We start from the raw sequence: 12,620 nt of genomic DNA on the forward strand, positions 1-12,620 counted from the left end.
GCAGCTTCAAAGTAAGATGTGACTGATAATTCACGTGTGTAAGAGAAGCATGACGATGTGAGACATGAAGTAAAAGGGGGAAAAAGTGTCAAACGGATCTTCGAGGATGAAATACAGATAGAAGCGAGTTCTTAATGTCACAAAATTTCAGATACACCCACAGAACTTTTCAAACATTAATCACAGCAGGACACTTAAAAGAAGAATCGAAGCCTTTGAGTCTAACTCGTCTTAAACAGCGCTCAAAAGGAAAGCTTGAGGAAAGCAACGTACACAACAGGCTAATTATCTTTTTCTGATACATAAACCTTCATTGTTTAGTAGGATTATAAAGCTTAAAGGTTACTTTTGGGATGAGCAAATTGTGCATTTCCTTAAAAATCTTCAAACGGGACATTCAATCAAATCCAAAGTTTGAATGCTGGAAACTTTTGCCTGAAGATTTTCATTCGTCCAGATGTGAGTTTATGAATAAGATAAATCATAAAGCCTGTTTAGGCAAAGTTTGACTCAAAACCTTCTGAAATTAGTTGAGAACATTAAAACCACTGAAACCTGTTAGAGCAAATAAATAAATAGAAACTCCAGTCTTAAGAGACCCCAAAACCTGACGATACATAGTGACGCACGGCGGTGGTCAGCGAGTGAAACACTGAGACGGAGACCGTGACGCCATTAAAACGAACAACAAGAAAGTTCAAGTACATTTATGAGTATATGTTGCACCAAAATAAAAAGTCTGACTTTGTAGTGTAGAAGTCCGATTTCCTTTGCGTGGCTGAAAATCAAAAATATACAAATAAAACCAGCGGAATCATCATCCACAACACTATGTAAACAATAAATGTGACCAATCACCATCTCAGACACACACAGATCTTCAATATTTGCAGCAACGTACGATTGATTAAAAAAAAAAAAAGTGAGAACCTTAACGCATCATTGCAATGACATCTTGCTCATGTTATCATATTGTCAGGTCCCATCACAACAAACCCCATCAGACAGGAAAAAAAACCCACAATCGCTGTTCAGCTTATTTACAGATTCAACAAACAGTAAAGGTAAAGTACATTCTTTTTTCCCATGGAAAAAAATAAATCTGCCCTTGATATACGTGTCTTCTGCAAACTATATGAGCTGTACATTCTTAGTATTAGAAAAGATACGGCAGACCTCACTGATGAGCGCTCACTACGACGCGTAACCTACAGAAGATGGGAAGACACATTTATCAGTGATTACACTGCAGATTCTTTGAAAAAAAGTGATTATCATGCACAATGCAAGTGTGTCATGAGTGCTAATTTCATGAAAGAAAACTCTCAGTGATCCAGAAGTGTATTAATCCACCCTCTGGTAATAATATTACTAAATATCCAAGCCATGTTTACTATAATTATAAGAACCATCTTTTAAATACATTCTTGAAGAACACGTTTAAAAATAAATAATTCCCATATCAGACACATCTGCTGCTCTTTGGTTGCATAAGGAGTTTCAAAAATCATTTTTTTTATACCTACACATAAAACAAGTGTATTCATTCAGTTAATCTCCCTCTCTCTCTCTCTCTCTCTCACACACACACAAACATGAGATGTACCTTCTGCCAGCACACTGGCTTATCTGAATAAGAACAGAAGAGTGAACCGGCATGCCCATTAAGGAGGCAAACAAATAATTAAGATCATGTTATCGGACAGGACTGAACTTGATGAAACAAAGTCATTTCATGGTCTTGAAAGACATAATGAGAGTTGATGAGGAATGCATTACATCACAGTAGGGGATGTGAAAACAGAAGAAAAGAACTTAAAGGTACAGCATTGCAAAATAAACCTGACACCACCGACGACAAAGCCCCCGACTGCATTCAGATGTTATTGTAAAGCGAACAAAAAGAGGTCAGTTGTGAGTCTGTCCGACAAACCAGAGCCGAGGAAGCTGTCAGATAGAGCGAGGACGTCCCCCCTCCTGCCACGCTGAGCTCTGAGCCGGACGTCTGTCCTCGAACCCCTCTGCCGGGCTCATAAGGATGGAAGGAGACAGTCACTGGGGTCACACGTCCCAGGAGGGCCACGGGGCCCCGGAGAGCCCGGACGGCCCTGAGAAGTGATCCCAGGAGGGCCTTGACGGAGAATTAGACATTATTAATTCCTGCGCCGGGCTGCACTTTATCATCGTTCAGGAGAGCTTTCCATTAGTGATAAACCTCAAAGCTGGTTCCCTCACACAAACACACACAGGCAGACGCTGTCTATGCAGACTGGCTATTCAGAGTCAGGAATGGAGGTCGTGGAAAGCTGCATGCAGCACTGGCTCTCTTGGGTAGATGTTAGCAATGCATGACTGGTTTTAATTCAAAAGGCTACAGTATACTTTAAGCCCACTAGAGATATTTCAACTAGAGAATGACTATAAATCAGGTTCATATTTAGGGAGATATTATCTCAATGCTTAATGCTCCATAGTGTATATATGTGTATGCATATGAGTGACTGGAAGCAACAGTGGCAACATTACATAGTTTGTCCAGCAGAGAACACTGACAAGTTGATTTTTACAGTGTAAAACGTTCCGCTCAGTGTCTAATGGATGCTAATCAAGATTGTTTATATTATGTTTTCAGGTTTAATAAAATACTATCGGCCAATATTGGATTTTTTTAAACGATCCCTCTATCAGGCGATAATTCCTACTTAAACTCATTAATATAATAATTCAATGTCATTCTTCACCAGCTTTCAGGGTGAATCGTATTGTGATGATATGATTGCATAGTTTGGAGCTGATCTGTTCAGTTCATTAATCGATTAGATGATCAGCAACAATTTTGAAAGTTGATTTATCATTAAAGTAATTCAGTCAAGGAGAAATGCTAATTATCTGCTGCTTCCAGCTTCTTAAATGTGAAGATGTGCTTATATCATTTTAAACTGAATAGACGTTTGGACTGCCGACCCTCATCTTGGACTCTCAGACCACATACATCTATTCCAGGCCTAAATTCTCTATACTTTTGTCATTTTCCCTCAAAATGGCTTAATGTCAACAGCAACCCATTATGTATTTCACTTTCACACCACCAAGCGATACATTGCTTTTTTCTCAAAAGCTGCGTATCTCATTTACAATTAATGCCTTTAATTTCACTGTAATGAGCATGAAGGACAGTTAAAATACATTTCCCAGTCCTCTACGGTGAGGTCAACATGGCAGATGAGACATTAGCATCTCATGTTACTTAGCAACAGCTTGCTGAAGTGGCAAAGCAGTCCACACTGCCTTCTTGTCTCTCATATACTGTCCATACAACACACAACCAAGAGCCAGCGATGACATTTTCTATAAGCCCATAAAAAAACCTCTCCACTGCAGTCCAACCGCAGGAGTCCATAACATCAGTCAGAGCAGCCACAGCTCAAGGGAGCCCTGCCTCCTCTACAGTTCATACAAAAGGAATCGCGGATGCTGCCTTGTCCTTTTCCTCCCTCTGAAAACACAGCTTGCCCTTTTCATCACTGCCACATCCATCTCCTACTTAACTGCTCACACACAAAGCTTCCACAGCGCCGTCAATACCAGAGCAAAGGTGCACAAAGTAACAATCAGTACCGAAAGATCTTTTCCCCCCTCTTTTTGTTAAATCTGTGTGCTCCGGCAGTTTGGCGGCCACTTACAGCTCAACCCTGCTAATTAGCTACAGCGCCGAACCAATGCCCTACAGGTGGGCACGACTCGGGCGGCGGCGCCATCAGGCGTGATTACCATCAACTTGAGAACAAAGAGGGGAGGGCAAAGACAGCACATGGACACTGTGCTCACTCCCAGATAAATTCCTTGAAATTATCAGTAGCTTCCATTTACTAAGACGTTCCCAGCCTTTTCTCTGGTGTTGTAACGCCCTCATGACAAGCGACAAAACTGAAGCTGCAGCCTGCCAGGAGGGCGTCTTACTACAACCCCGATTCCAAACGCTGTGTAAAACATAAATGACACAGAATGTGATCATTTGCTAATGCTTTGTGACATGTACAGGACTCAACTGAAACAGTTACAACAATATATTATAATTATAATACTTCATTGATTTTTGTAAATATTGTTTATGTTTACAGAGAATTTGATGCAGCAACACGTTTCAAACAAGTTGGGACAGGAGCAACAAAAGACTGGGAAAGTTGTGGAACGCTCCAAAAACACCTGTTTGGATCACTCCACAGATAAACAGGTTGATTGGCAACAGGTTCATTAACAAGTGACTGCATTCTGTTTATTCTGTTTTATTTATGTTTTACATAGCGTCCCAACTTTGCGGTTTCATTTCCTGACAGTAAAACAGAAGTACAATGACAGTGAAACTGAGTTGTATGTATGTGTGTTGTATGTGACTCATATGTCCCAGTGTTCATGAACTTGTAGCTGGTCCAGGGGGAACCTGCTCTATGTGGGACTGAGGTGGTACGAGCGCTCCCTCATTATGATGGACACGAGGAGGTGGTTTTGGAGCTTGTAAATCTGCAGGAAGTGCACTGGGAAAACCTACACAGTGGCCCAGCACATTCATAACTCTTTCCAAAATACAGCTGAAGTCTAACCCCACCAGTTGTGCGAAGGTGCTTCTTATCACCGTGGACCCCTAGAGATGATGTCTTTCAACAGCCGTGATTTGTCCTCGCCAAAGGAGCTGTAGCCAAGGTCCTTTTGCCCTGCACATGCATTATGCACATACATTGATAGTATGAGGGACTTTCGGTTCAGTGATAAACTCCTACTGTCACAGGCTGGAAGTCAGTGAGGTAATCCCAATTCTCATCACTCCATCAGGGTTTGGGGAGTCATTTTTTAGTTCACAGGAGCAGAGGACAAGCTGACATCTTGGATTGTGCGCAGTGAAACTTTTGTTCAGGACAACACCAAGCTTGGATTTTAACTTTTCAGGATGGATTTCATTGTTCTGCCACTGCAGTATTTTGTCCTCTACTGGGGTCCAATTTATGTCACAGCAGTGCCTTGAGTTTGAGAAAACATAATGCCATCTGGGAGCTGTGTCTATCTCCAACATGTGGGGATACCAAATGAAGGCTGAAATAGAATTTAAGTTTTTTTAAGGTTTGAGAATCCCAGTTCTCTGATATCAGAGCGAGATACGCTACACTTCCCTCCTCTGAGTGGACAGTTGAGAAAACCTGATAAACAGTTGTAGATGTGGAGGAGGCACAGCAGGTCCCGGTCATTCTGTGAAAAATGTAGTATAACTGAAGCACGAATGGCTCGACTGCCAGAAATGCTCGTGTATAAAGACACTAATACTTTCTGTTTTTATTGATGAACACACTAAAGTTTTTATGCTCGCTTGAGGGTTTTTTTTTTTGACAATTTTTTTCCCCACACAGATCTGATATAACCTTCCTCATACAAATCTCATATTTCCATCGTGCTTTTTTTTTTTTAACCATCTGACGTTCAACTGGTGCTCTTTTAATTACTTCATCTTCTTATACATTGGTATAATGGTTTTTCAACAGGAGAACTGGCGCCACCTTCTACTTATCTCGATGAACCAACTCCTGATAATAGCATAGTGGCTGGTAACAAGCATTCACTCGCATTTTCTTTTGGATTTGGATCTTCCATTTGGAAACCAAGCTAATGACAAAGCATCACAGATCCAGAGCAACAGCTCCATTCTGGTCTTCACCAGCCCCTGAGGGAAATGTCTTTTAGGCAGCATAATGCTCCACTATGTTCACCAACTAGTCACTGACTTTGTCTGCTGGAAATAATGTTGATTAAAAAGTGGTGACAGTGGACCAGAACAGTGACGATCCAGGCCCTAAAACCACAAACAATGATCTTAAAGTCAGTAAAACCCCTCACAGTGCTGAGGGGAGCTGCAGAGTCAGGTGATAATTCTTCATTTTCTCTTTACACAGTCATTTGATCCATTGATGATATAAAAATATTGATCAGTGCAGCATTTGTTGTTGTTTTATAAACAAGCCTCTTGGTATAATGTGCTGTTCTTACCTGGTGGCCCCATTTCTCCTGGATCTCCAGGTAACCCCAGACCAAGCTGGCCTCGCTCTCCTTTCTGACCCCTGTACCCTGAGGACAGACACAACCTCTGGCTGAGTACGATTACTGCAGTGATAAAGTAAAACTGTGCAGTGTCATGTTCATGGAGCATGAAGTACAGTTAGTAGGATTAGTATATATGCCATGACACGAGGATACACTCCTGTAACCTTCATATTATCCAGGACCCATACAGATTAGCTTCTTGACGATACAAACATCAATACAGCAGCAGTGTCAGGCATCAGGTCTGCACTTATTTTGAGAAAAGCAGTTTTGGTAGTCCATGTAGAGACAGGCTACTCTGGATTCCCAGTTTCAATCCCAACCTTTTAATAATAAAACCTGTGACATCCTGTCAAAATAGAAATCATCAAACAAGCCATCTGTGAGTTAGTATTGGAAGAAGGAGGCGTTGTGGGCTTGTACAGCTTTCTGTCAACAACAGGGCCACAAGCGCATGTCTTTGAAGGTTTCACAACCGAGCAAAGAGGCTTTTTTCAATCAGAGGTCAGATATGTGGGTCTCCAAAGGCATTCAGAGAGTGAAAAGATAAGCCTAATCAAAGGTGGACTCATTCAATAGAAAACGAACAGATGCAACAGATGCAGAAAACAATCATGTCTATTCATGACAGCTTGACTCTGATGTAATTCACTGGGAGAACATAAACATGATTAGAAAACGAAACAAAAGCTGGAGCACGAAACTGCTTTCTGCTTTTGGCCACAGAAAGAAAAAGCTAGATAATCTTATGTTAATACATCGTCCAGCGTTTTCAGTGATGCTGATTGGTTGCTGCATGACCACCTCTAAGATGCAAATAAATAAATAAATGAATAAAATAAAGCAGTGATCAACACAAAGACATGCTCAGTCTGTCAAAAAAGGCTGATGAGTAAAACAAAGTCAAAGCATTTGCACCAATCTTCAAGTCAGGCCAGCGAGTGCAGTGCTTCTAACAACATGCACACAAAGGCTTTCTCACTCCATGCAGGGCCAGCAAGCCTTTACATTTTAAAACAGCAGCGTACCAAGTAAGAATTTGAGGCTCTGCGAAAATATTTCCCCATGAGGCACTTAAAGTAATGGAGTCTCAGGACCAGCGGCTGCATAGAGTGCATCAGAAACATTGACAGGAGTATCAAGCATTGCACCGCCTGGCCCAAAGGGGAAACGCTTCAGCGCTTACATGTCAGAGAAAATCTCAGAAAAAAAGGCTCATGAATGCTCCAAAACCGAGTCTCAAAGAGAGAGGGGCTATCCACACATTGCCGCAATAATGAGACTTCTTTCAACACTCACAGAACCTGGGGCATTCATTCAGGGAGGAGACGTTCCATGGAGAAAAGAGCACTGTACCTTAAGCAAAAAAAAATACACTGAATAGCACACAGGGCAATAAGCTTGGGTGGCACGCTGGATTGGAGCACTCTGATAAATCGAAAATGCGCGTCTGTACTTGGTTGAAAACAAATTGTTTCTAGGGGCACTAATGGACAAAATACGATAATAAAAAATAACATTGCCACAGAGTGGTTTTTCATGCTTGATTGATAGGACTGTAGCCCTGCACCTGTTGCAAACAGTATTAACAGCAACCTGTATTCATTCATGCTATGCCTTACAAAGGAAAAGAAAAAAAAAAAACACCTTTCTTTGAGCAGGTGCTCCATCAAAGACCAATTACTGTGAGATATTTACTGATTTCCACATTGTACAGCACAAAGCAGAGCAGCTTGTTTACAGCCTGATATAATAAAAGACACTTTGTTTCAGTCAGTGTTAATAAATATACAGAATGCACAAGAATACAAAATTAGAAATGAATGTTAAAACAACTAAATGTAGAATTTATGAAATATGCACTTAAACATCTTGACGTACATCAGTGAGTATTTCCATTATGATTTCTAAAGTAAAGGGTGAATAGAATAATAAATGAGCACTCAAATACAACAAAGGAGGAAAACAACAAAAAAAGGAAAAGAAAGAGGAAATGATGCTCTTCAGCATGCGTCCTTTTGGGTATTCTCTAACAGCTTGAGACCTTCACCCACGTGAAATCAAACCATGAGGAAAAAAAGACTGCGAACTCAACAGAGGGGTTATTTTTCTCCATAAACAATTCATTTTGGCATATTGTAGAAGAAGTCAAATTGGATATTCCAGAGGAGCACAGTCTCCAGCAGAGGATGACGAGAAATAATGAGGAAATATTACCCCAAACTCTCTCCCCAGCTGAGTGGAGGCACGAGTCAACAAAGAAAAAATTAAGAAGTTGTTGAATTTTTGATTTATCAAGGGAAATAACTTTCCTCTTTGTTTTCAATAAATATCTATTGCAAAGCTGCATTAAGAATCACCTATAAAACACTCTTCAGAAGCATAAAAAAAATAAAACAAGCTACACAAAGTCCAAGACGTGTAATGCAAGTGGCATTAACACACACACAAATACTTATAGGTGAGTAGTTGCCTACATTAACTACATTATTCATGAATGAAAGCAGCATTGTATATTATAGCAGTGGGTTAAATTGTAAATGGTCTTGAATAATGTGAGGTAGATACAAAGCTCAAAGAGAAAGGCCAATGCAGTGGTGCTTTGATCTGCACCAACAAGAAACACACTCCTCCTCTTCAAAAGTTAAGACACCGTAGTTCAGCTGCGGACACGACACAAATCTAAGCAAGTTTGAGGTATAAAGCCTGACCAACAAACCATTAGTGTTGTATGAGCAGTCAGGAAGTTGTATCAGTTTGATAAAGAATGTCCACCCTCTTTCCTGACTATGCTCCTTTTGTACTTTAGAGGCTTTTTTTTCCTGGAGTGAGGTATCAATACTGGGGCTCTTTCCTGTCCACATTGATAAAACTTTCTCTTATTCACAGCCAATTCTTCCGTTTGTCTTCATATTTCCCAGAGAGCCGCTGTGCACCACACTCCTGGCCTTTCCTCAGCTTCCCGCCCCTCAGTCTGCATTGATATATGGGTCTAAGCAAGAGAAAAATACCCGTGAATCCCTACAAAATACAACCTGCATTGGTGCCCCCGCCCCAGTGCAGCCAGTCTCAAATTGTTCCATCCCATCTCTTCACACACAGAAAAACATCTTTAACTGAAAGCTGTTGTACCTCACTCTGTCTCGTTCATGCCAGCCTAACAGCTGCCTCCTTTAAATGCACGAGTGGTACAGCATATCATTGGCATATTTAAACACAGACACATGGCATGGCTGCATAGATAGACTACAATTACATTAGGCAACAAGGGGTTAATCATGTTTCACCAATAGTTTTAAGCAACCAAAGGTTAAGTCATTAACCAACAGAGGTGGTTATTTTCCTCCGGTGCTGTTAATGTCCAGCAGCTCAGTCTGGCAGCCTGTGCTCCTACCTTGAGGGCCAGGAGGTCCGGGCTCTCCTGGCGGGCCTGGTAATCCATCCTTGCCAGGAGTTCCTGGAGGCCCTTGGAATTGTGAAGCTAAGATGCCCGCAGGTGTCTTCTGCAGCATGGCAGCGCTCGACAGCCTCTCTGCGGGGAAAGAGAAATAAAAATTCACATTCAGAAAGTGGAAGAACGAAAAGAGAACGACGATCGCGGGAAAGCGTGTAAAGTAAATGGGAAACGATGTGCACCTTGAAAGACCCTCAGAACTTCATTTCGGATGAACATTTTGAGCTCCTCCATGAAGCCGGAATCACCCTGCGAGAGCGGCAGAGAAGAACAGAAACTTCACTGAAACAGTCTGAACGCAAAGAGACAACGGTGAGCCATCTTTCATTCATAGTGAACTGGCAGCAGAGGAGACTCAGTAGTTTTCACGGCATGAAAATCAAACGGATGGCTGACATGTATCTCAACACCGTTTATGGAAAGCATCTGTGCTGAAAACAAGGGCAGGGAGGAGAGATTACTGCTAAAACTCACATTTTTTACCTCTTTTCTAACTGAGAGAAATCCCACGTTGCATTATAACATAACATCTGCACCTTAAACCCAGTTAGAAATAAAATGGAACCAGTCGGGGAATATTAAATTTGATATTATAACTCTATAAAGAGATTTCTTCTTGTTACATTATGTCCAGATCTGTAGTAATGCAGTCTATGCGTACGAGGAAAAGTGTACCAGCTAAGCCTCTAAATGTATGCATTATCAAGGCAAATACATAACAATATATGCTCTGCCACTGGAAGGAGTCAGAAACCAAAAATAACACTGTGAAAAGAAAACAGTACACTTTATGTCAGCCGTGTCAATCTTTCTCACAAGCATTGTTGGAGCTTTCCAGGGCTGCTCCAGTAACAACAGCGAACAAGTGTAGCCTTGGACCTTGAATCATTGCATTGCAAACAGTATTCATCCCTGCTGTGAATGTTATATAACTGTTGTGACTGCGTACAGTGTGTGTAAAACGTCTGTGACACACGGAGGTGTTTTTCACTGCTCTGCAGAGCTCCAGGCACGCCCACATATCTCTGTCTTTCTCTCTGTCTCCATCTCGCTCCCTCTCTGACCTTCCGTGGCGCCTCGATGAGGAGTGGGAAGCGTTCAGCAGAAAGAGAACAGCAGCCTCCCTTGCACAGCCTCGTTTGATGTTTCATGCAGAAATCTGTAGCTGCAACATTTTCCATATGGGGGAACGAGAACTGAACTAGTTACACAAGCTCAGGAAGGAAGTCGGATGTTTAAGGTATAATCAACTGGGAGGACGGCCTTTGTTTGCTCGGAGGTATCTGCGAATTTACAGCTCACCAAGAGGTCTGTGCTCCCCAGCTGTCCCGGAGGGCCAGGATCGCCCTTTTGTCCGACCGGTCCGATCGGTCCAGTAGGGCCAGGATCTCCTATGCGACCCCTCTCGCCTTGAACACCTCTCTCTCCAGGAATCCCCGGATCACCCTGCAGTAAAGAAGCCCAGACATGTCTCAGCTCTATATGATGCAGTACTGACCAAACTGTTCAGATCTGGTTGAGTTCTACAGTATTATGTTCAACCCTACATTTCCTGGCTAGCATAAGGTGCACCACAGTCACTATTTTCACTGACTCATACCCAGATATACCACTTAACATGCTGTGCACTGACCTGTCTCTCCTAATGTGTCCACTCTGTCACCTGTCCTGAGGTTCTCTTGCCAAGCACAAAGCTGAAAGCCTCATTTTGTATCCTCTATTTGCAATAGATTACAGCGGAAGTGTGACAGAGCTCTTTCATTTTGCCTCGCAAACACAATAGGAAACTGCACTGAGCGCTAAATGCCTTTATCTAGTGCTTATGTGCTTGTGGGGATTAGTCATATTTGTGCTGAAGTGAAGACTTTCATTACTGTTCATCAGAACACTTTTTGTGTGTTACAGTCTGAGTCATGAAAACAGCTTCTCTTTAGGAAAACAGGAATGATGCTACTTACACGCTCTCCTTTGGATCCTCTGTCCCCTGGTCTACCTGTAGCTCCCTTAGAAAAAAAAGCAGGAATTACATTTTAAGGCTCTGTTGTCATAGAGTGACATCTGAATAATTAGCAAAAGAAATGAGGCTGACCCTGAAGCTTTTCACGCATTACACACAAAGTCTTGATGTTCAGTAACATGCAGGGAAATACACAATACTCCCATATTCTATCATATTATTTAAGCCCATCACATTGGCATATTGCTCATATTTACTCTGGCATTTGCAGAAGTCTGTTGCCTGAAAAAAACAAAAAAAAACAAAAAACAGCAGGCTTTTCCTGAATTACTTGACTTTGAGAAACGCACACTTTTCAGATGACTGTGCATCGATTGCTTCGTACTCAGCTCAGGTGTATTGCTTGTATAATATCTCCCTCATAGTGTTTCACCTTCTGCAATGTCACGGCTTCTCTGCATCACTCCTGTTTTCATTTGAGATGCTTTCCCACCAGCTGTCTCTACTGTATGAGGAGCTGGAAGAAAAAATACCTGTCTAAGACTTCATGTCACAACATCTTGTGTCTTCCAATCCCTCCCTGTCACTCCTCATTGCTTCCCGTTACTGTGCCCACAGCAATACCTCTGGGAGCATCTTTGTATCAATTTCCTGCTGGATTACAGGAGCCATGCAAAAGACAATCTGGCATGATGTGGTTTTAAAACGGGCATCTCTTTGTGATGCTGTTCTCCCCTGCCTGCTTTAATCTGCAGTACTCCGTATTCCCCAATGCCTGATGGGAGGTTTAAATCTATCATCTTGCCCACTGAAATGTGCTTCCCTGAGCATTACATTGAAGCTCAAAGCAGTGTGCAAGGAGTCTGGTTGGAGGAGCAAAGCCACCTGCTAGATGGCACTGTTGCCCCACCAGAAAGTCAGGCACCTTTGGCAACATGATGATAAAACTGTAGAAGGCTCTATGCAATGGTGAGACTATGGTGGAAGCATATTAACTAATAATAATAAGAAAACAATGAACTGCTGGGGCTGTCATTAAGGTGTTAGGTGACAAAAATCTTGTAAATCAGAGAGCAAAACAGCAATACTCATAGTCAAACCACTTTAGTATGAGACTGCATA

At 41.9% G+C, this 12,620-nt stretch overlaps 1 protein-coding gene across 1 annotated transcript in view; it reads right to left on the bottom strand.

Moving 5' to 3' along the window:
• Positions 1-1,022: 1,022 nt before the first annotated feature.
• Positions 1,023-12,620, bottom strand: part of LOC121614044 (collagen alpha-1(XIX) chain) — a 95,191-nt gene continuing 83,593 nt past the window's right edge. The window contains exons 49-54 of the mRNA XM_041947812.1: positions 11,500-11,544; positions 10,844-10,987; positions 9,724-9,790; positions 9,482-9,619; positions 6,034-6,111; positions 1,023-2,131 (exon numbers count right to left, since the gene is read on the bottom strand). Of these exons, the coding sequence (XP_041803746.1) occupies positions 2,031-2,131; positions 6,034-6,111; positions 9,482-9,619; positions 9,724-9,790; positions 10,844-10,987; positions 11,500-11,544 (573 nt within the window). The 3' untranslated portion in view covers positions 1,023-2,030. The remainder of the gene's footprint in view (positions 2,132-6,033; positions 6,112-9,481; positions 9,620-9,723; positions 9,791-10,843; positions 10,988-11,499; positions 11,545-12,620) is intronic.

This window comes from Chelmon rostratus, chromosome 11 (assembly GCF_017976325.1).
Source record: "Chelmon rostratus isolate fCheRos1 chromosome 11, fCheRos1.pri, whole genome shotgun sequence".
In the NCBI taxonomy this organism is placed as follows: Eukaryota; Metazoa; Chordata; class Actinopteri; order Chaetodontiformes; family Chaetodontidae; genus Chelmon; species Chelmon rostratus.